The 21,831-nt window shown below is 42.1% G+C and overlaps 1 protein-coding gene across 3 annotated transcripts in view; it reads left to right on the top strand.

Moving 5' to 3' along the window:
* The window catches only part of LOC137325445 (kelch-like ECH-associated protein 1), a 34,430-nt gene extending 17,933 nt beyond the window's left edge, over positions 1–16,497 (top strand). For all 3 annotated transcript variants that reach the window (XM_067990570.1, XM_067990569.1, XM_067990568.1), the window contains exons 2-6: positions 2,866–3,553; positions 6,185–6,866; positions 7,699–7,904; positions 9,339–9,515; positions 15,461–16,497. In XM_067990570.1, the coding sequence (XP_067846671.1) occupies positions 3,007–3,553; positions 6,185–6,866; positions 7,699–7,904; positions 9,339–9,515; positions 15,461–15,609 (1,761 nt within the window). In that variant the 5' untranslated portion in view covers positions 2,866–3,006 and the 3' untranslated portion in view covers positions 15,610–16,497. The remainder of the gene's footprint in view (positions 1–2,865; positions 3,554–6,184; positions 6,867–7,698; positions 7,905–9,338; positions 9,516–15,460) is intronic.
* The last annotated feature ends 5,334 nt before the right edge of the window (positions 16,498–21,831 follow it).

Below are 21,831 nucleotides of genomic sequence, written 5' to 3'. Positions count from 1 at the left end.
TCTACATTTCTGAACAGTGAATGTTGGCATGGTATTCAACATTGTGGAATGTCATACCCTAATGTGATCTTCTACATATCTAAAATCTACACTTGCTAATAGGAAAGACACTAGATAATGGGCTCTTCTCCTCCTCCTTTCCCCCCCCCCCTCCCCCTGCCGCTGCTCCCTTTCCCTAGATCAGGAGCATTGAGGCTAATTGTACTATGTAGTGTGGCTAACTCAACGCAAACTGGGATCAAAGCCATGACTTTTATGGTCTGAGACTCGCTATAGCACCCTATGGTGCATTTACCCACTGAACTGTTGGGAGAGTTGAAGTTTTAAAAAGGGATTCCAATTTTCTACAAAAATTTAGGAATGCAGTTTCCTAATACTTAGTTATGGGAAAGGAACATGACTACTGTTTCTCTCTCAAAGTGAAATACTGTTTCATAGAAGTCCCCATCCAGCAGCTAGCTCACTCATTACCATATTCATTTGCTTTTTCTAAACTTTTAAGGAGAACCGTTCTTTCTGCACGGAATAATTTCCTGGCACGCAACCTAGGACACATTTTGGATGGCAACTTATCTCTGAAGATGTATTTCTCCAGCATCAGTAGACCAAATAGTAATTCTCACATTTTCTTCCCTCCCTCTAACTCTCCAAAGGCACTGATTCCCTCTCATACCTCGTCCATTCTTCATGTGGACATCACTGCTGATTGGTCTCCTGTCCGTACATACACACAAGGATCACCACATAGCAATCAGGAAATCAAACAGCTTATATTCAAGGGCTGCCAAGGCTAATTCTAGCATCCTGTCACATTTTGGGACTCGATCATTTTTTCTTCATGGCGAGGATTTGAGAATGTGTTACGTTTAAGGGTTGTGTTGTAAAACAAAATGAATTAAAAAGAAAACCACAGGCAACAGCACATGAAACAGAAGGAGGTTTGATGTGTTAGTGAGACATCTATACCTATTGTTATTTACATCAGCTGGGGGACATTGAGCAATCTTTTATCCTATCTCCGGCGTAATAAAACAAAGAAAGAAATTGTATTTATAAAGCACCTTTTACATTCTCAAGATATCCCAAAGCAATTGACAAATACGTTTGAAGTGAGGTTACTTGTAATGTAGGCAAACACAGCAAGGTCCCACAAACAGCAATGCGATAAATGACCTAATAATCTGTTTTCAATGGTGTTGGTTGAAGGATAAATTGTTGGTCAGGACACCAGGAGATCTGCTGCTCGTCTTCGAAAAGTGCCATGAGATCTTTTACATCCACTCGAGAGGGCAGACGGGGCCTCAGTTTAACAACCTACCTGAACGATGGAACCTCCAACAGTGCAGCTCTTCCTCAGCATTTCACTGAAGTGTCAGATTGTATTCTGTGCTCAAATGTTCAGTGGGGCTTGAACCCACAACCTTCTGACTCAAAGGCAAGACTGCTACTACTGAATCAAGGCTGACACCATTACAAAACAACCACACCTATTATGTTGGGGATAATTTTATTCGTATGAACCTAGCATAAGGTGTCTGCTAAGAATGTACTCGAAAGTGGGTAGTCCGTTTTGTTGACAGGACTACTGGTGAATCCCTGAACAGGGAGGGAGTTAACGGCCCCTCTTCTACTTTCTATGAATACCCTGAGCTTAGGGAAAAGAGTTTCTTGTGTAGTCAGTCACGTTTTAAACGAGAGTATAAGTTTGGGCCAAGAACTGGAATCTAAAATGCAGGTGGTCAGTTTTGCAGCTAGAAGTTCTCTGGAAAGAAAAGTAATGCCAAAGGCAAGTAAGTCAGCCCACGGAAAGGACAGGGTGTGTGGTTTATTATTTTTAACTTTTTGAGGAGAGAAGTGAGATTGGGTGAAGAAAGTGGGATCCCCATTGACTTGTGTTCTATATGATCATTGTGCCTATGCTAGACAAATGAGCTGAATTGCCTACTTCTGCGCTGTATCATTCTATGATTCTAATAAAGCAGTATGACAATTTGCATCGTGCCTCATCTCACTAGTCTTTCCAAGTCCACCTATTGCAAGATTGGAGAGGCAAGTGCAACAGACACAATATTTAGTTCAGGTCACAAGGGGTTACATTGTCGTATAATTAGATATTGGGCAGCATAGGCGCGCTCCTGAACATAAGATGCTTGGACCACTTGCAGGATTGACCATCACTACTGTACCCAAGACAATAAATAATGCAGCACAGTCTGGAAATCAATCCTGGGACTTTAGTTTACATGGGTCAGTTTCATTGATGCCTTTACCACTGAGCCATTGGGAAGCTAGTACCTGAGTCTTATGGAGAACAAATCAAAAGAGGAATTTGTTTGTTGCAGTATAAGGAACAAGTCAGATTCCATCTTGAGTTCTAGTGATCTAATTCTAGGAAGGGTATTATTACTCAAAAGGGAGCAATGAATACAATTTTTGAATTTAAGATGAGGAAAATTAAGGAAGTTTAGCTTGTACTCTTTGGAAAAGAGGAAATTTCATCGGTGACCTAATTGAAGTTGAAGATCATAAAGGCAATTGGCAAAACTAATCCAGGCAAATTAAATTGTTGAAAAGGATTTAAACACCAAAGGGGAAAGTTTAAAAATTAAGCTAGGAGTAAGAAGTCATTGGGTGGAACTTTTTCATTCACAGAGCTGTGAATTAAGTTACCAGGGAAGGTCACTGAGGTGGAAATATAAATGGGTTCAAGAGGTAACTAAATTTGTTTCTGGAGTAGGAAGGGATCAAGGAGTATGCTGAAGATGGGTAGGTTGGTTAATCTATTCAAAAGAACAGGCTTGTTTGACCTAACTGCCTTCTCTTGTTCCTAAAAATTCATGACTTTCCTATTTTCTCTTCCCTAAGATGCCCAAGAGAGTGACTTATTCTCAAACGGAGCTGAGGATGGACCCAACCTGAATGGATATTAAATATAACCGTTCCGCTGTGCAACCAATTTCTGCTTTTCCTGAGAAGCAATGACCTGCCCACAGTGACTGTGGAGAAATGTCGGTGACAACTGGGTGCAAGGCGGAAGTGATGCCGTCACAGAATGCTAGCCGCTACTTCAGTTACACGCTGGAAAGCCACACAGTGGAGGCTTTTAAAATAATGAACGAGATACGCTTAAACAAGCAACTCTGTGATGTGACACTGCGGGTGAAGCACAATGACCTGGAGGAGGAGTTTGTTGCTCACAAGATTGTGCTCGCCTCCTGCAGCCCTGTTTTCAAGGCCATGTTCACCAATGGCTTGAAAGAATGTGGAATGGAGGTTATACCCATTGAGGGCATTCACCCCAAAGTACTGCAACGTTTGATTGAGTTTGCGTACACTGCTAGTATTACAGTGGGAGAGAAATGCGTACTGCACGTCATGAATGGAGCAGTTATGTACCAGATAGATAGCGTTGTTAAAGCATGCTGCGAATTCCTAGTGGAGCAGTTGGATCCCAGTAATGCCATTGGTATCGCCTCATTTGCTGAGGACATTAGCTGCCAAGAGTTAAGTCAAAAGGCCAGAGAGTATATATACTTGCACTTTAGCGAGGTAGGTACAAATAATGGATATTCTTAATTTTTGATGGGTTATTGAGACTTCTATGCTTCTCTTTGGAACATAGGAACACGAGTAGGCCATTCAGCCCCTTGAGCTGTTCTACCATTCAATTAGATCATGGCTGATTTGTACCTCAAATCCATTTACTCACCTTTTTTCCATATCCCATGATACCTTTGCCTAATAAAAAATCTGTCGATCTCAGTCTTAAAAATTTCAATTGACCCAGCATCCACAGTCTTTTGGGAGCAAGAGTTCCAGATTTCCATTATTTTGATCTGTTTGTTATGCCAATGAGATTGTCTTTGTCTTTGCGGATGTTTCAGACCCCAATGAACTGTATTTAAAACAAGTCTAATTACTAAATTTTCAATATTAGTAAACTCTTGTGGTTTGGCTCATGGGCCGAGCAGTGAAGTAGTCACATGGACTGTGGTATTTGGCTGGGGAATGGTAAACAAACAGTCTGAAGATTGGATCACACATAGAGGCTGAATGGGTTGAGACCTTGTTCTTCACGTGAGCATTGAAGGGGAGATTTGGGTCAGGGAGAGCAGAGAAGCTGAGTGGAACCTGGTCATGTGGGAGAAAAAGATAACAAAAAAAGCTTAAAATTTAAACAAAAATAGACACTTAACCTGATTTTTTGTGTTCTTCTGAAATCTGGATCATGACCAATGACCATTGCAGACATACTGACGTACATTACAGGCAAGATAAATATATCCTGAGTACACATGTATCATAAATGTCTAAAGTGGCAAATTAAATGTGTCTGTCACACGAAAAATCATTTCACACATTTTTCTGTTTGGCTTAATTAATCACTATTACGTTAACCAGGCTGATTTACCAAAATGTGCACAGGTAGGAAAAGCTATAAATCAGGAACCCACAGAAAAGAAACCAATTGCTTAAACATTTTCTTCAAATTTCTTTGGTCATGTTTCTTCAGCTAGCTGACTATAAACAACTGTGTGTGTGTGTATATTAGTTGTGAATGAAGTTCCTTCATTTACCTCCAAAGGCACAAGCTTTGCCTTGGGCTTGAATTTTGCTCCTTTTGAAAGCTTGCTTTCTTTTGAGCCCTCACTTCTGCTATTGTTTGGGCCTCTGCACATGCATGTCCTCAATGCTCGGTGACATCACTGTTGCCTCTCCGGCTCCATTCTGCTATGAAGGCTCAGATCCTTATGTGCTCCTCTCCCACTGAGTGTCAGCTGAACTTGGAGCAATGTTTAGAAAGTTGCAACTGTGAGCTGAGGACAAAGAAAGTTGTCAAAATAAACTGAAGTACCCAAACAAAATGCTCAAGAAATGTTCAGTAACACCAAGGAACCATAAAATAAGTTTTTTTTAAAAAAAAATCTTAATGTGAAGGGTAGAGGAGAAAAGACCAATAAGCTAAGGAGGCAGAAAGTAAGAAACAAGACATGAAGGCACCAAAGAAAAATGTCTAATTTTACAAGAGTTAATTTTTATGGAAAACTCTAAATTTATTCCATGTGAGCAATTTCACAGGAGCTCTACTAGTTGTATATGATCAATCTGTCCATTCATTCAGTGATTTCTACACTCATCAAGATGAGATGTTGGGAAATGGAACATTTTTTTACTATTTTGTGTCCAAAGTTTGCCACTCGGGTCAGGTTCAGCATTAGTGGAAAAGTCCCTTTACTCTTACAACAATTTACATTATCCCAATTTCAGAAGAGCACCTCTACCTACACTGGTCTATTTCCTTACAAAATAGTACCAAATCAGGGCAGTTTGTGTTGTGTCCCCCATATTTACTCTGAATTGGACTGGGACAGTACAAACCCATTTCACGTAGGTCTCTGGCGTCCCATTAGACCAAGGCTGGATTCAAATGAAAGTTCCAGAGGTGCAAGACCATGACTAACTCATACCTCTCCATCCCCCAATTATTTTTAAATTGAAGCTTCCATTGCTTGAGCAATATTTTGGAGCACCAACACATTCTGCCAGTGATCTTTAGGAGCTGAGACCTTTGAGCTGTGCAGTTGTACAAAGGCTCAGCAGTTCTAACTGGTAAGAAACTTCCCCAAACGGACATAACTGCACACTGCCTGGTTTCAGAGCAGTATATTGAAGATCTGGAAGTAGCTAAATCAGTCCTGCCCTCTCTCTTAAGAGTGGTGAGAAGGTTGGAGGTGGGGGGGGGGGGGCGGTAATACCTCTACAGAGATTTCTTCTACTGTTTTAAAAAGTGATGTTACATCTGTTCCCTCTCCCCATACCCATGGCTTTGTAGTTAAAGGGAAAAAAATGTCTAGAATTTAATAATCAAAATAGATTTACTTTACCAAGAGTGGGTTTTTAAATTTGTCTGGTTCAAGCTTTTGGTTAATCCAAATCAACAAGATTGGTGAAAGCTGTGTGTGTGCATGTGTTAGAATTGGGAACAAATTACTTTTTTAAAAAATATGGATCGAATATTTTTAGTCACTGTTAGGACATTGGTTCACAAATTGGAAATGTTCTTGCGTTTTATGGTTTTGGTATTTTTTATCTTTAAATATTAAAAAAATGTTGATCAGATGAAATTAAATAGTAGTATTGATTTCAAACAAGAGCAATGTTCTACTGTATCTCTAATAGGTAGCAAAACAAGAGGAATTCTTCAACCTCACGCAGTGCCAGCTGGTTAGCCTGATCAGCCGAGACGAGCTGAACGTGCGCTGTGAATCCGAGGTCTATCACGCTTGTATAGAGTGGGTGAAATATGACTGTGAAAACAGGCATCCGTATATCCATGCATTACTGAATGCAGTGAGATGTCATTCTCTGACCCCGAACTTCCTGAAAACGCAACTGCAGAAGTGCGAAATACTCCGAATGGACTCCAAGTGTAAAGATTACCTCGTGGAGGTTTTTAAGGAGTTGACGCTGCACAAACCGACCAAGGCCTGTCCCTGTAGGTCGCCAAACGTTCCTCAGTTAATGTACACGGCAGGAGGCTATTACCGCCAGTCGCTAAATTTTCTGGAAGCCTATAATCCTTTGGAGAACTGTTGGATCCGATTGACCGACATGCCAATGCCTCGGAGCGGTTTAGCCTCTTGCACCGTGCACGGACTTCTGTATGCAGTGGGCGGAAGAAATAACTCGCCAGATGGCAACACTGATTCGGATGCATTGGACTGTTACAATCCTATGAACAATCAATGGTCCCCCTGCACTCCAATGAATGTTCCCAGGAACAGGGTTGGAGGAGGAGTGATAGATGGAATGATCTATGCGGTTGGTGGATCTGAAGGCTGCATCCATCACAGTTCTGTAGAAAGGTTTGTTGCGCTACGTTTCAGCATACATTTTGAAATGCAAAACACTGCTGTTTTTTTTCCCTCCAACCCTCAGGCCCTGAATCTAATTGTAGTGTCCCCCATGCCTGCTCACTTAAATCAGTAGACACTGGTGGCCTTGTGGACACTCCATTATCTGTATGGCGCATTATCCACTTCTCCACTGAGCCATCAAGAAAGGGCAGGAAATCTCCTATATTTGAATTAGTTTTGCTGACCTTTATCAGTCAAATGCTAATGCAAATTCTGTTCTGGCACTTCTTGTACTGCCTTTAAGTTCTGTAAACAGACCTGGATTGTGTGTATAATTTTAGGTGTTTTACACCAGCTAACTATCATTTGGTTCTGCTGAGTGAAAACAGCACCAGTGTTTTGCTTTTGAATGTACAAAGTTCATACACTGTCCATTCTACCTGTATTTTCTGTTTCACTCTTACAGACTAAAGGTTATTGCGTTGGATCATAAAATTTACAAGTTTAAAAAGTTAAATTCTAGTTCTGATCAAGTGCAAAATGTGGACATCTAAAATTATTTCCCTCCCATTCCTGAACTGTACTGCACTTTGCAGTCTCTTCCATAACCCCTCTGTCCTTCCTCTGACTCTACTCACTAAATATGGCTGACAAACGTTCTCCCAAACTATTATCTGTCTTCAAGCGTTGCAGCCTGCTTTTCTAAATTCAGGCAATGTTCCTAATCACTTCCATCCTCCAGTGGCACCTGTTACTGTAAAACTCCATAGTGATACATTGCCCCTTGTTCCCTGTGAGTTGTGTTCAGAGCATATTTACAACAGTGTGTCTGTATTTACAGATATGATCCAGAGAAAGACCAGTGGGAGTTTGTGGCTTCAATGTCAACCAGCAGAATTGGTGTCGGTGTTGCGATTGTAAATCGCCTTCTGTATGCAGTCGGTGGCTTTGATGGAACAAATCGTCTCAATTCGGCGGAGTGCTATCATCCTGAAGACAACATATGGAACACCATAGCGCCAATGAGCACAGTTAGGAGTGGAGCAGGTGAGTGGATCGGAGAAAATCCACACAGTTCAGCAAACTTAAAATTGAAACTGGTCAAGGAAAAGGCTCATGATTGCACAATCGGTAAATGCACTGCCCAATGTAGAACTGAGCCTTAAAGTCTACAAAAAGTGAAGGCTGGATTGGTGGCAGTCAGAAAGGCATACTGCTACACCCATTCTGGATGTGCCCTTGCATTCAGCAGTCTGGGAGACCACAAAGAATGTGACTGGACTCTCAATTCCTGTAGACACAGACCTGTGCCTATTGACCTGTCCACTGCAGAATAAGCTTCCCAAGCAATGTGTAAGCTACTGCAGCTGTCACTGGCAACAAGGTGATGCATTTTCTTCTTTCTCCCACCCCCCGGCCCCCCCGGCCCCCACTCCACTTCCCCCAAATCCAATGCTCAACACAACACATGTGGATAAACACGAGACATGTGCTAGTTGGAATGGGTAATGTACGGACTTCGTCTGGAGCTCTGGAAGCACCAGGAGGTCTAGAGCCATTTCCAGGAAACCTACTTGACCCAGATATTCCCAACCACACAGCCAGACTGCCCCTCAGCACATTAAGAATGGGTTAACTGGGAACACAGTAATTAGCTATCAAGGATTTTCTTCCTGACTCAGCTGAACCTGAAGGATGCCACCAAATTACCCTGACCCCCAAAATGTGATTCCCAGTGTGGGCTTAACTGTACCATGTGTCGCTTTATTCTCCTGAAAGTATACTGTAATATTACAGAGTACTTTCAGGAGAATACAAAATGTCACTAATAAATCCATTAGGGAATTTAGGAGAAACTTGTTTTACCCAAAGAGTGCTAAGAATGTGGAACGTGCTACCACCAGAAGTAATTGAGGCAACTAGCATAGATGTATTTGAGGGGAACCTAGATAAGCACACTAAGGTGAAAGGAATAGAAGGATATGCTGATAGCGTTGGATGAAGAAGGATGGGAGGAGACTCGTACGGAGCATAAATGCCGGCATAGACCAGTTGGGCCGAATGGCCTGTTCCTGTTTTGTAGACTCTATGTAACTCCAAGAAATTTTTGAATTAATTTTTTTTTTAAATCCTGGGTTTTAAACTTGATTTATGTTGCATTGGGAGGAGCACTATAATTGGGCTTAGAGCCCCAAAGCATGGGGAAGAGTCAGCCACAATTATCCATCGATAAGTGCATGTATGTGGATGTCTGGTGAAGATGGGATCAAGCTCAGCTGTGATGCTTCCCGACCACAATTGAACATCCTGCCCACCACTCATTTATACACGTGTTAGCTGAGGCATAGTCATATGGATGACTTACAAGAGGCTGGCAGTGTCCATGAAACTATAGTCCAGCATGAACCAGTGCCTTCAAAATAGGGAGGGGGGAGAATTATCAAACTAGGTGAAGATAAAGGACTTTGTGCTTCTATTTAGGTATCTGTGCACTAAAAAACTGTGTTTATGCAATCGGTGGATACGACGGTGTAAATCAACTTAACAGTGTGGAACGATATGACATTGAAATGGACAGATGGACATGTATAGTGCCAATGAAACACAAGCGCAGTGCTCTTGGAGTAACTGTCTATCAGGGCAAAATCTATGTACTTGGTAAGTTACAACATTAAACCTTTTTGTTTCCTCACTCTTGGGCATTCCTGGTCCAGCTTCTCCATACAGGTGGGCTCCAAGTGAAACCAAGACCTGTACCTTGAGGTTTATGTCCCGTTTGAGTGTTTTGTGTTTATAAATATTTAAATGTCACCGGACTTGCTGTCCAAATCCCAGATTTGCTTTGAGAAGTTACAGCAGGTATGTCATCTCCCTAAAACTGACTTTTTACTTCTATCTTTGACTTTTTCTGGTATATGGTTCTGCGGATACATAGAAATACGTAGGAGTTATAACGCGGAAACCGGCCACTTGGCTCAACCACTCCATGTCGGCGTTTACCCTCTACGCGAGTAAATAGTCCTAATCACATTTACCTACCCTGTTCCACCTATCCAATCTAATCTTGAACGCTGACATAGTTTTTTCCTCAGCCATTAACCTGGAAGTAAATTCTGCAGCCTCTCAACGCTCTGTGTAAAGAAGTTTCTCCTGCACTCTGATTTAAATCTCTTACATTTAATCTTGTATCTGTGGTCCCTTGTTCTTGACCCTTCAACTACTGGAAACAGTCTGCTTTTATCTACCCTGTTCCATCCTTTCATAATTTTAAACTTTTTTTATCATATTGCATTGTTCTAATGAAAGAAGAGCCAATTTTTCAAGACTTTTTGTATTTCCTTAATAGGCAGCATCCTATTGAATCTGTGTTGTACCCTCTCTTAAACCCTCAATATCCTTCCCATAGTGTGGAGCCCCAAACTACACACACTACTCTTGAGGTCTTATTAAGGTTTTATGTCGGCTAATCATTACATCTTGGCTTTTATATTCCATATCTCTTGTGGTAAAATCTAGAGTTCCATTAGCTTTTTTTATGGCCTTATCAACATGAGATGCTGCCTTTTAATGTCCTATGAATCTGTACCCCCAAATCCCTTTGCTCTTCAACAGCAGCAAGTCTGCTTCCATTCAGAATGTAATTACTGCTGAGTTTTTAAAAATCAAAATGCATTACCTCTCACTTCCTGATATTGATTTCAACCTGCCACTTTTTAGCCTATTTCCCCCAACTTATCAATATCCCTTTGCAGCTTCCTTTGGACTTCTAAAGAATTAACTGTGCTTCCTATTTTGGTATCATCTGCAAATTTCGACACCACTTCCTCTAAATCTATATCCAAATCATTGATACACACAGAGAACAGAAGTGGCTCCAGAAATGAACCCTGTGGTACACCACAACCCACTTCCAACTACTTTAAATAAATAACTATCCTTAACTTTTACTCTTTTCTCCCTTCTAACCAATTTTTAATCCAGTTTTATATCTCTTACTTCCAATTCCATATCCATTAATCTTCTCCAGTAATCACATGTGTGATACTTTGTTATAGGCTTTTCTAAAGTCCATGTACGCTACATCCACTGCATTTCACCCATCTACCATGTCTGTTACCTCCTCAAGGAATTTTGAGGTTTGTCAAGTATGACTGTCCCTTCGGAAATCCATATTGGCTATTTTCTCTATCTAGATATATGGTAATTTCATCCTTAAAGACTCTAATTTTCCCTACCACAGATGTTAAACTAATTGGCCTGCAATTACCCAGATTAGCTCTGTCTCCCTTTTTAAAAAAATGGGTATGACAATGGCCACTCTCCAGCAAGCATCCTCCAGCAAGCGTCCACACTCCATAGAGCCATGTAATATAATTTCTATGGCTTTGTCAATTTCTTCCCTTGTCTCCTAGGCCATCAGGTCCTGTCACTTTATCTTCCTTTAGCCTGACTAACTTAACTAAAATTTTCCTTTCATCCATCATAATATCGCTGCTCTCCACTCTCAACCACTTCAGGGTTCACCTGCTCTCCAATATTTTTTTTTTGTAAAGACCAATGTGAAGTACTTTTAAATTCCTCCACCATTTTTTGTTCATCTACAAGTTGAGAGTACTCTCTCCTCACAGATTCCACCTTGCTTTTAACAATTCTCTTTTACTGATGTACTTGCAAAATACCTTACCATTCCTTTTGATGATTTTTGGAAAAGATTTCCTCATAGTCTCTCTTAGCTTTCCTTATGCCACTCTTAACCTCTTTTCTCCCTTTAATTGTATTTATTATTTTTACAGCCCTCATATGTGCTCCAATTTTAATTGTTTTCTAAACTCTTTATTTATCTAAAATGACTAGTATTTTCCTTTTTTAATGGAATATAGTTACTATTAATTGTATCCATGTGATTTATGGCAATTAGTGTTAATTGCATTCAGGTGGTGTGTATCAATTGGGAACTCTCATCCATTTATAAGAGAGCTGATCTAGGGTGTAGCGTGGGTGTAATGGGGTGCTCTGAATAAAGGCTTGGAAGCAACTGAAGACTAGGCTCTAGTATTCTATCCTTCACTACCTGGCTACCCAGTTTGTAACACTCTGTACCTTTTGCAGTCTCAAAAAAAAATTCCATGGTTCCCTACAGTCCTGTGTGCCAATTTCTCCTTTCACTTTGCCTCAACTAGCTCATTCCTCATCTTTCTAAAATGTGCCCTAATCCAATCTGATGTTCTTTGTACTGACCTTTTCCCTTTCAAGTTGGATCTTAAATTTTATTATATTTTGGTCACCATGATGCTTACCCACATTTAGCTCATTCACCTGATTTATTTCATTACTCATAACCAGATCTAGCAATGCCTCCACCCTTGTAGCATAACTAACTTATTGCTTCAGGAAGGAGTCCTGTGTACATTTTTAGGAATTCCATTCCCTTTTCTCTATTGACTTCATTTCTGATCCAATAATTAAAATCTCCCACAACAATAATTTTGTTGTTCCTATTCATCTCTCTCATTTGTGATGCCTCCAGTATCTTGTCCAGGTGGCTGTTTCTTCATGTGTGAGTCTACAGAGTCAGTGTCAGGCGACTACATGCCTTTGAATCCTACTCTTGTCTAATGTCCCTACACGTATACTTTCTTGAGGATAGCAGTAAGAAGCATGAAACTTAGCTGACCTTTTCAGTCTCAGTCCCTTGCCAAGGATGCTGAGGCTAATTATAGCACCAACTGGTGTGTCGACTGAGATTGTCTGACTCAGCACTGATCAAAAATTGAACCGGAAGCATTCCTGGTCTGTTTAGCTCAGTACCATACCAAGTGGTGCACTCGGGAATTAAGGCATCGGGAGAGCTGTGCTAAATCCAAGTTTTACTGTATACTCTAAATCTTGGCCCAATTGAAATTCTGGAGGCAATGTTCAGCTCAATAAACAATGTATTGCAGCTGGGAACTTGTATAGATGAGTCACACGAACAAAGAAAATGAGTATCTGCCAAAGTTACAGAAGTTTCTGACATTGCCTGTGGCTCACAGACATAGCAAGTTCAACGGACAAACTATAGTCAGATGTAGACCTATTTATATTGCAGAACTGCTCCTGGTGTTTATATTGCAGGGCCATTTCTACAGCAGCATGTGCACCCATTTTAAAATCAGATATTGACTGTTTTACTGGGATAAACAAAAACAGTGCCGACTGTAAATATGAAATGAAAATAGAAAATGCTCTAAATGCACAGCAGTTTAGTTACCACCTAAAAGGCAAAGATAGATTAATGTTTGGAGTGGAGCCCTTCATCAGAATTCCAGGGACTAGTACCGTTCCCCAGTGAGTGGGAAAGGTCTGAACACACCAGTAACAGCAAGAATGCCTCGTTAGTCTGTTTGGGACAAGTAACAGCACTTCATATGCTCAGGTCACTGATGGCAACAAAAAAATGGCTGCCGCTTGCAAGCCATTTATGCAGCATGAGGACTGCTTCACTTACATTGCTGCTTGGCTACTGACTTCGGATCTGTTGATACACTGGCAGTGCAAACATGCTGTGAACCTGCAAATTCCAAATTCTATTATATCTGATTGTTTCTGGAGGAGTCTGCTGTATTAGAGACTGCAGATGAGGCGCACAGCTCAAGTTACTCTATGTCCCAAGACTGGAAGATACTGCTGTAAATAAAACCTCATACTAATCTTTCCCTAGTTAATGGTTCACCTTACAGTCCCTGGGGGAGGGGGAGGGGGAGGGGGGAGGGGGAGGGGGGGTCACACCATGACTTCTGAACTGGACATCTAGCTTCTAGTGGACATCCTGTTATGGTTTGAAGATTTATGGTCTGTTGTGTAGTCTGAAACCTCTACATCTGGTTCAAGGAAAGCTGCAAGATTTTTGGTACCTTTTTGTGGCTTGCTGATTTAACCTTGAAACAAAAACCAAGGAATTTATTTTTGTTTCAAATTAAAATTGGTCTTGCCTTAGTGTTGCTAAGAACTACTCACTGCTGTGCATTTCTGTTGTCAAATTGCAGGTTATAAGCCTCTAAACTTGTCCTTTGTATTCTGTTTTGTACTCTCCCAATTTGTATTCAGAAATGTGCAATTGGCTTTATTTAGAAAAGGTCTGTTGTACCATGTATTAGAATTTTATTGCAATCATAATGTTTTTTTAAGTAGGTGTGTATTTTTGAACAAGTATTTCTAAAATCTGGTGATAAAAAGATGCCACAGCAGGTAGATCAGCATTTGAGAGAGAAAAATCAGTTACTGTTTTGGGTCTGATCCTTTATTAAAATTCTGATTGAGTCCCACCCAAAATGTTAAACGTTTTTCTTTGTCAGATTCTAATTTGACCTGTTCCTTTCCGGTATCTAAGATCCAACTTCCCTCTTAATTTCATATCCATGGATACTCTGTACAGAAAATGTTCAGTATGTGCAGGATGAATACTTTAAATGGTAAAACCCACTCCACTAAACAATTGTGCATTTTTGGAACTGTATTACATACTGCTACAGGCAGCTGTCAATATAGCTCTGTATATATTGCCTGTAACCAGTATAGAGACATATCACTGCAAGCGTTAAAGTGCAGTATTTGAGGGGCACTAGATCATCAATGCCCTCTGGAAGTAAATCCAGTGTAGATGGATGGAATGTCTGTCAGGGTCCTATTAAATCCAGTTTCCACAGCCCAGAACTACATACTATTTGGAATAGCTCGAGATGGAGAAAATTACACTGCAGTGAGCTCTAAGTTGGGGTTCATGTACATTTTTGGGACACAGCAATGCAGGAGGAGCATTACCCTCTAATCTTTACTGTATTTGACCAAACTGTTGGCGCTCCATTCCTCAGCACTAACATCACTTACCTTGATGAGCACAAAACATTCACCAAAAATAAACTGAATAGTTCCTTTGGAAATGTAGTTAATGATGATTATAGGATCTTGATTGAACCCTCTATTAATCTTAAGACTTTCACTAATGGGCTTCAATCAAGAGTTGCAGTAAAATATTTTGAGTGAATTTTACTCTGCAAAAATGATAAATGTTTTTATAATCCTTTCTATCCTTGAATTAATAGAGTAACACGTTGTTTTAGGAAAACTGTTCGTGTAGTTTTAATACTAATTTTGGATCAACTGCACTGGAAGTATTTGTTTACATGGTTTAATATTCAGAGTTCACCTTGAATGTCTAACTTTTTTTTCCTTTGCTGATGCACTCTCAGTGTTAGGTCAGTTCCAAATGGCTATACTTCATTCAGGAGCCTAGATGGTGTGTCAGGCTGATCCTGTCTTCACCCAAAGTCCACATGTGCATACTTTTGAGGGAATTTCCACAAAACAATTCAAAATCAACAACTCTGACCACCCCCGATCAATGACTACAGTCTTACTTGAGAATCGCTAGCCTGGCATGCCTAAGCTGTATTTTGCACTAGTACTTTGGTAAAGAAATAACTGAATCTGTTCCAACAAAATGAACACCATTGATATTCTGACTTGAGGCCAGAGTGCTACCAAGGAGCCATGGCTGACACTATTTATTTGTTTAGTTCACACGATGCCATCGGTTCATGTACTGACAATTTTTTTGTGTATAGGTGGCTATGATGGACAAGATTTCCTCAGTAGCGTGGAATGCTTTGATCCAGACACTGGCCAATGGACAGAAGTGACAGAGATGACCTCAGGCAGGAGTGGCGTTGGCGTGGCTGTGACAATGGAACCGTGCAACTTGGCTCGGTGCTAATGTTCCTGATCTCCGGATCAGTCTCCAATCTTAACAGTTCTGTTGGACTTTCCAGTGCGGACACCTTTTTAAAAGACTGTACCAGCACTTTAGCGCAAATCCCAACTTCACCTATGCAGTCGGAACACATAAGAGCAGGTTTTTATTTTTGTTGCACTTATTTTTCCGTTAATCAGAAAAAAAATTATATAAACTCCCTTAATTTGGCATTTAATAACTGATAAGGAATGAAAATTCTGAATCGCACAACCAGACCAATTAGAGTGCTTAATGAATACTTGTTAGATATTCACAGGTGGGTTTGTGTTGCAGGGCTTGTCTTGCTCACCAATCTGAAATCTAGTGTTTATCACCTATTCCCAAAGACAATTTCCATGTTCTAATGAGGATGGCATCTTGTAACAATATGCTAATTACCTAAATTAATTAACTTTGATATTTATAATTATCCACTTCTTGAACAGCATGCACTAAATAACCATAATAGATGGGCATATGGTAGTAACTTGGAGCGCGAGTCTGCCTGTTCCATGTGTGATTGCAGAATCCAGGTCGGATTACATGAGCTGCACAGAGTTAGAGGAGGAGCTGGGGGATGGGCACTGGAACGAACATCCATTTAAAAGGTTTTCTCGTTTTGCCCACTACATCTGGTTTCTCTTGTGCTCTGTGTTGAGAAGGGGAAGTGTGTAATTTAGCTGCGACTGTTTGCCGGTGCCATACCAGTTTATTTTGCACTAGTACTTGGGTAAAGATGTCCAAAAGAAATAATTGAATCCATTGTAACAAAATGAACATCATTGACTTAATTTCTAAGACAGTATTTTTAATAAAATGTGTTTACTTTAATACACATTGTATTTAATAAATACACTGTTATGGCCTTTATTTCAATGTTTCACAGCATGTATTTTTTTTTCTCTGCACAACCAGAGCTACTATTTGGGTTTTAATTTTAGATCAAATTTTCTTTTAATGTATTCTAAATCTAACTAAGTGCAGAAAATGACAGTGGCTTTCTGACTTGTAGCAATTTCACCTGCCAAATGGGGGTGGGGCGCAGGGGGAGGGTGGTATGGAGGTGTTTTGACCACTCTATTGCCTTGTTACAGGATTTGGGTGAGCTTCATCAAGCGTGCTGACTTTTATTTGCCGATTGGTAGGAAGGTGAATCTAGGTTTGATATAAACTTAGTGAAAGGACAATGTGCTACGGGGGTACGGTAGCATAGTGGCTATGTTACTGGACTAGTAATCCAGAGGCCCGGACTAAAATCCGGAGTCATGAGTTCAAATCCCACCACGGCAGCTGGTGAATTTAAATTCAATTAATTAATTAAATTCAATTAAATAAAAAATCTGGAATTAAAATACTAGTATCAGTAATGGTCGCCATGAAACTACCGGATTGTCGTAAAAACCCATCTGGTTCACTAATGCCCTTTAGGGAAGGAAACCTGCCACCCTTACCCAGCCTATATGTGACTCCAGACCCACAGCAATGTGGTTGATTCTTAATTGCCCTCTGAAATGGCCGAGCAAGCCACTCAGTTGTAAAATCTCGCTACGAAAAGTCATAAGAATAAAACCGGACGGACCACCCGGCATCGGACCACTAGGCACGACAACGGCAAACCAAGCCCAGTCGACCCTGCAAGGGCCTCCTTACTAACATCTGGGGACTTGTGCCAAAATTGGGAGAGCTGTCCCACAGACCAGTCAAGCAACAGCCTGACGTAGCCATACTCACAGAATCATACCTTTCAGCCAACGTCCCAGACTCTTCCATCACCATCCCTGGGTATGTCCTGTCCCACGGGCAGGACAGACCCACCAGAGGTGGCGGTACAGTGATATACAGTCAGGAGGGAGTGGCCCTGGGAGTCCTCAACATTGACTCTGGACCCCATGAAATCTCATGGCATCAGGTCAAACATGGGCAAGGAAACCTCCTGCTGATTACCACCTACCATCCTCCCTCAGCTGATGAATCAGTCCTCCTCCACGTTGAACACCACTTGGAGGAAGCACTGAGGGTAACAAGGGCACAAAACGTTCTCGGGGTGGGGGACTTCAATGTCCACCACCAAGAGTGGCTCGGTAGCACCACTACTAACCGAGCTGGCCGAGTCCTGAAGGACATAGCTGCCAGACTGGGCCTGCGGCAGGTGGTGAGAGAACCAACACGAGGGGAAAAACTTACTTGACCTCGTAGTCACCAATCCACCTGTTGCAAATGCATCTGTCCATGACAGTATTGGTAGGAGTGACCACCGCACAGTGAAGTCCCATCTTCGCACTGAGGACACCATCCAACATGTTGTGTGGCACGACCACCGTGCTAAAGGGGATAGATTCAGAACAGATCTAGCAGCTCAAAACTGGGCATCCATGAGGCGCTGTGGGCCGGCAGCAGAATTGTATTCCAGCACAATCTGTAACCTCATGGCCCGGCATATTCCTCACTCTACCATTACCAACAAGCAAGGGGATCAACCCTGGTTCAATGAGGAGTGTGGAAGAGCATGCCAGGAGCAGCACCAGGCGTACCTAAAAATGAGGTGCCAACCTGGTGAAGCTACAACTCCGGACTACATGCATGCTAAACAGCGGAAGCAACATGCTATAGACAGAGCTAAGCGATTCCACAACCAACGGATCAGATCAAAGCTCTGCAGTCCTGCCACATCCAGTCGTGAATGGTGGTGGACAATTAAACAACTAACGGGAGGAGGAGGCTCTGCAAACATCCCCATCCTCAATGATGGCAGAGTCCAGCACGTGAGTACAAAAGACAAGGCTGAAGCGTTTGCAACCATCTTCAGCCAGAAGGGCCGAGTGGATGATCCATCTCGGCCTCGTCCCGATATCCCCACCATCACAGAAGCCAGTCTTCAGCCAATTCGATTCACTCCAGGTGATATCCAGAAACGGCTGAGTGCACTGGATACAGCAAAGGCTATGGGCCCTGACAACATCCCAGCTGTAGTGCTGAAGACTTGTGCTCCAGAACTAGCTGCGCCTCTAGCCAAGCTGTTCCAGTACAGCTACAACACTGGCATCTACCCGACAATGTGGAAAATTGCCCAGGTACGTCCTGTCCACAAAAAAACAGGACAAATCCAATCCAGCCAATTACCGCCCCATCAGTCTACTCTCAATCATCAGCAAAGTGATGGAAGGTGTCATTGACAGTGCTGTCAAGAGACACTTACTCACCAATAACCTGCTCACCGATGCTCAGTTTGGGTTCCGCCAGGACCGCTCGGCTCCAAGACCTCATTACAGCCTTGGTCCAAACATGGACAAAAGAGCTGAATTCCAGAGGTGAGGTGAGAGTGACTTCCCTTGACATCAAGGCAGCATTTGACCGAGTGTGGCACCAAGGAGCCCTAGTAAAATTGAAGTCAATGGGAATCGGGGAAAACTCTCCAGTGGCTGGAGTCATACCTAGCACAAAGGAAGATGGTAGTGGTTGTTGGAGGCCAATCATCTCAGCCCCTGGACATTGCTGCAGGAGTTCCTCAAGGCAGTGTCCTGGGCCCAACCATCTTCAGCTGCTTCATCAATGACCTTCCCTCCACCATAATGTCAGAAATGGGGATGTTCGCTGATGATTGCACAGTGTTCAGTTCCATTCGCAACCCCTCAAATAATGAAGCAGTCCGAGCCCGCATGCAGCAAGACCTGGATAACATCCAGGCTTGGGCTCATAAGTGGTAAGTAACATTCGCGCCAGATAAGTGCCAGGCAATGACCATCTCCAACAAGAGAAAGTCTAACCACCTCCCCTTGACATTCAACGGCATTACCATCGCCGAATACCCCACCATCAACAGCCTGGGGGTCACCATTGACCAGAAACTTAACTGGACCAGCCATATAAATACTGTGGCTACGAGAGCAGGTCAGAGGCTGGGTATTCTGCGGCGAGTGACTCACCTCCTGACTCCCCAAAGCCTTTCCACCATCTACAAGGCACAAGTCAGGAGTGTGATGGAATACTCTCCACTTGCTTGGATGAGTGCAGCTCCAACAACACTCAAGAAGCTCGACACCATCCAAGATAAAGCAGCCCGCTTGATTGGCACCCCATCCACCACCCTAAACATTCATCCCCTTCACCACCGGCGCACTGTGGCTGCAGTGTGTACCATGCACAGGATGCACTGCAGCAACTCGCCAAGGCTTCTTCGACAGTACCTCCCAAACCCGCGACCTCTACCACCTAGAAGGACAAGAGCAGCAGGCACATGGGAACAACACCACCTGCACGTTCCCCTCCAAGTCACACACCATCCCGACTTGGAAATATATCGCCGTTCCTTCATTGTCGCTGGGTCAAAATCCTGGAACTCCCTTCCTAACAGCACTGTGGGAGAATCGTCACCACACGGACTGCAGCGGTTCAAGAAGGCGGCTCACCACCACCTTCTCAAGGGCAATTAGGGATGGGCAATAAATGCCGGCCTCGCCAGCGAAGCCCACATCCCATGAAGGAATAAAAAAAAACCTCCACATCGCCCAATCCCCCATTTTTAAAAAACATCTCCGGCCCATGTACCTCTTATCCTGACTGAGTGGAGAGACTATCTGCTCGCAGACTCTGCAGCTAATTTTCATTCTCAGATCAGCAGCTGATTGCAGATGGGGATCAAACTCTTTGTCCTCCATTTTCACTAAGTGGTAAAAACTTTAAAAAGAGAAGAGCACAGAGACTTGGGGGGGGGGGGGGGGTCAAGATACACAAATATTTTAAAAGTGGAAGGACAAGTTGGTAAAGCTTTTTTTTAAAAAAAATATATGGGATTCTGGGTTCCATAAATAGGGGCATAAAATGCAAAAGCAGAGGTAATGCTAAGCCTACACAAATTATTGGTTAGGCTTCAGTTAGTTTATTGTGTCCAGTCTTGGATATCCTAATTTCGGACGGATGTTAAGGCTGTGGAGAGGGTACAGAAGGGATTCACTAAGCTGATACCAAGGATGAGACGCTTTCTTTATGAAGAGACAGGCACTTTTCATTAGTGTGGGTGAGGCTCGGATGAGATCTGATAGAGGTGTTTAAAAAAAATATAAAGGGTCTTGATGAGGTAAATAGGGGGCAAAAAACTGCTTCTGCTGGTTTGTGGTCAGTAAGTGGATAACTGGAGGGCACAAATTTAAGATTATCAAAAGAACAAAGGGAGAGGTTGGGAGAATTATTTTAATATGCAGAGGGCTGTTAAGCTATGGCCTGCCTGACTAGAAACAATGGGAGGAGCAGATTTCATTGTAGCTTCCTTCCTGCCTATAATTGCAATTCCAGTTTTTGGTACAAAAATCAGAGACCAATATAAAGTAGTGGTTTCACCAGCCAAGATAGGTAATTACAACACCCCCATCTCTATTACTCTATCCCATTCTTGTATTTTAATCTTCCCTTTTTCCTTATATTCATCTGCCTGTGTCTGTTATGTTCTGACAGTTACCAGGATTTTCTTGGTTCACTGATCTCTCTCTCTCTCTGCTGATTTTTCCCTCCAGTTATCTCTCCCATGGGAAGAGGCTGTGATTTGTAGGTGCCTTAAAGTAGCTCTGCTAATCTCAGCAATATGAGCACTACAGTTGACTACAGTGGCCTTTGATTAGGGAGGGGGCAGTTAGACAGAGCACTTGCACTTGCTTGCAACCAAGTGATCATTCCTGGAAGTGTATGTGCCCAATTAATACAAGTTATGATGCTCTTGCAGTCAAATAACCTGCTGCTACTTGCTGTGAAGGAAATGAAACACATGAATAATGGCCACTAGCATGAGGTACTGCAGGGTACCTGGCACCTATGGAACTATAACCTAGTAAAAATGATTGCCTTCTGAAGAGGGGTATAATGGGGAAATATTGGTGAAAAATCCTAAAGTAAAGGGATAAGCACAGGCATTGCCTTGAGTGACAGATTCTGCATTTATTCCATCAAGTGAAAGCTGTATGGGCTTAATTTGTGCTGCACACATCTATCAGAAGACACCCTTTTGTCAAATGAAACCAGTTCCATTGCATAAACAGTAACTATCTGACCAAAATAGACCCAAGTTGAGTTGATGCTTTTTAAATAAGATGCAATTATTTTGAATTTTTAGTGTTTTTCTTAAGTGTTGAACTAGAATTTTTTCCAAAACAAACTTATATTCAATCTAAAAAAACAAGGGCTTTCCAAATTCATCCCTGGGTAGCTGGTGCAGCA

The sequence above is a fragment of the Heptranchias perlo genome, chromosome 9 (genome assembly GCF_035084215.1).
Source record: "Heptranchias perlo isolate sHepPer1 chromosome 9, sHepPer1.hap1, whole genome shotgun sequence".
NCBI lineage: Eukaryota > Metazoa > Chordata > Chondrichthyes > Hexanchiformes > Hexanchidae > Heptranchias > Heptranchias perlo.
The sequence above is the reverse complement of the archived record's forward strand: the minus strand, read 5'-3'. Positions and strand labels throughout refer to the sequence as shown.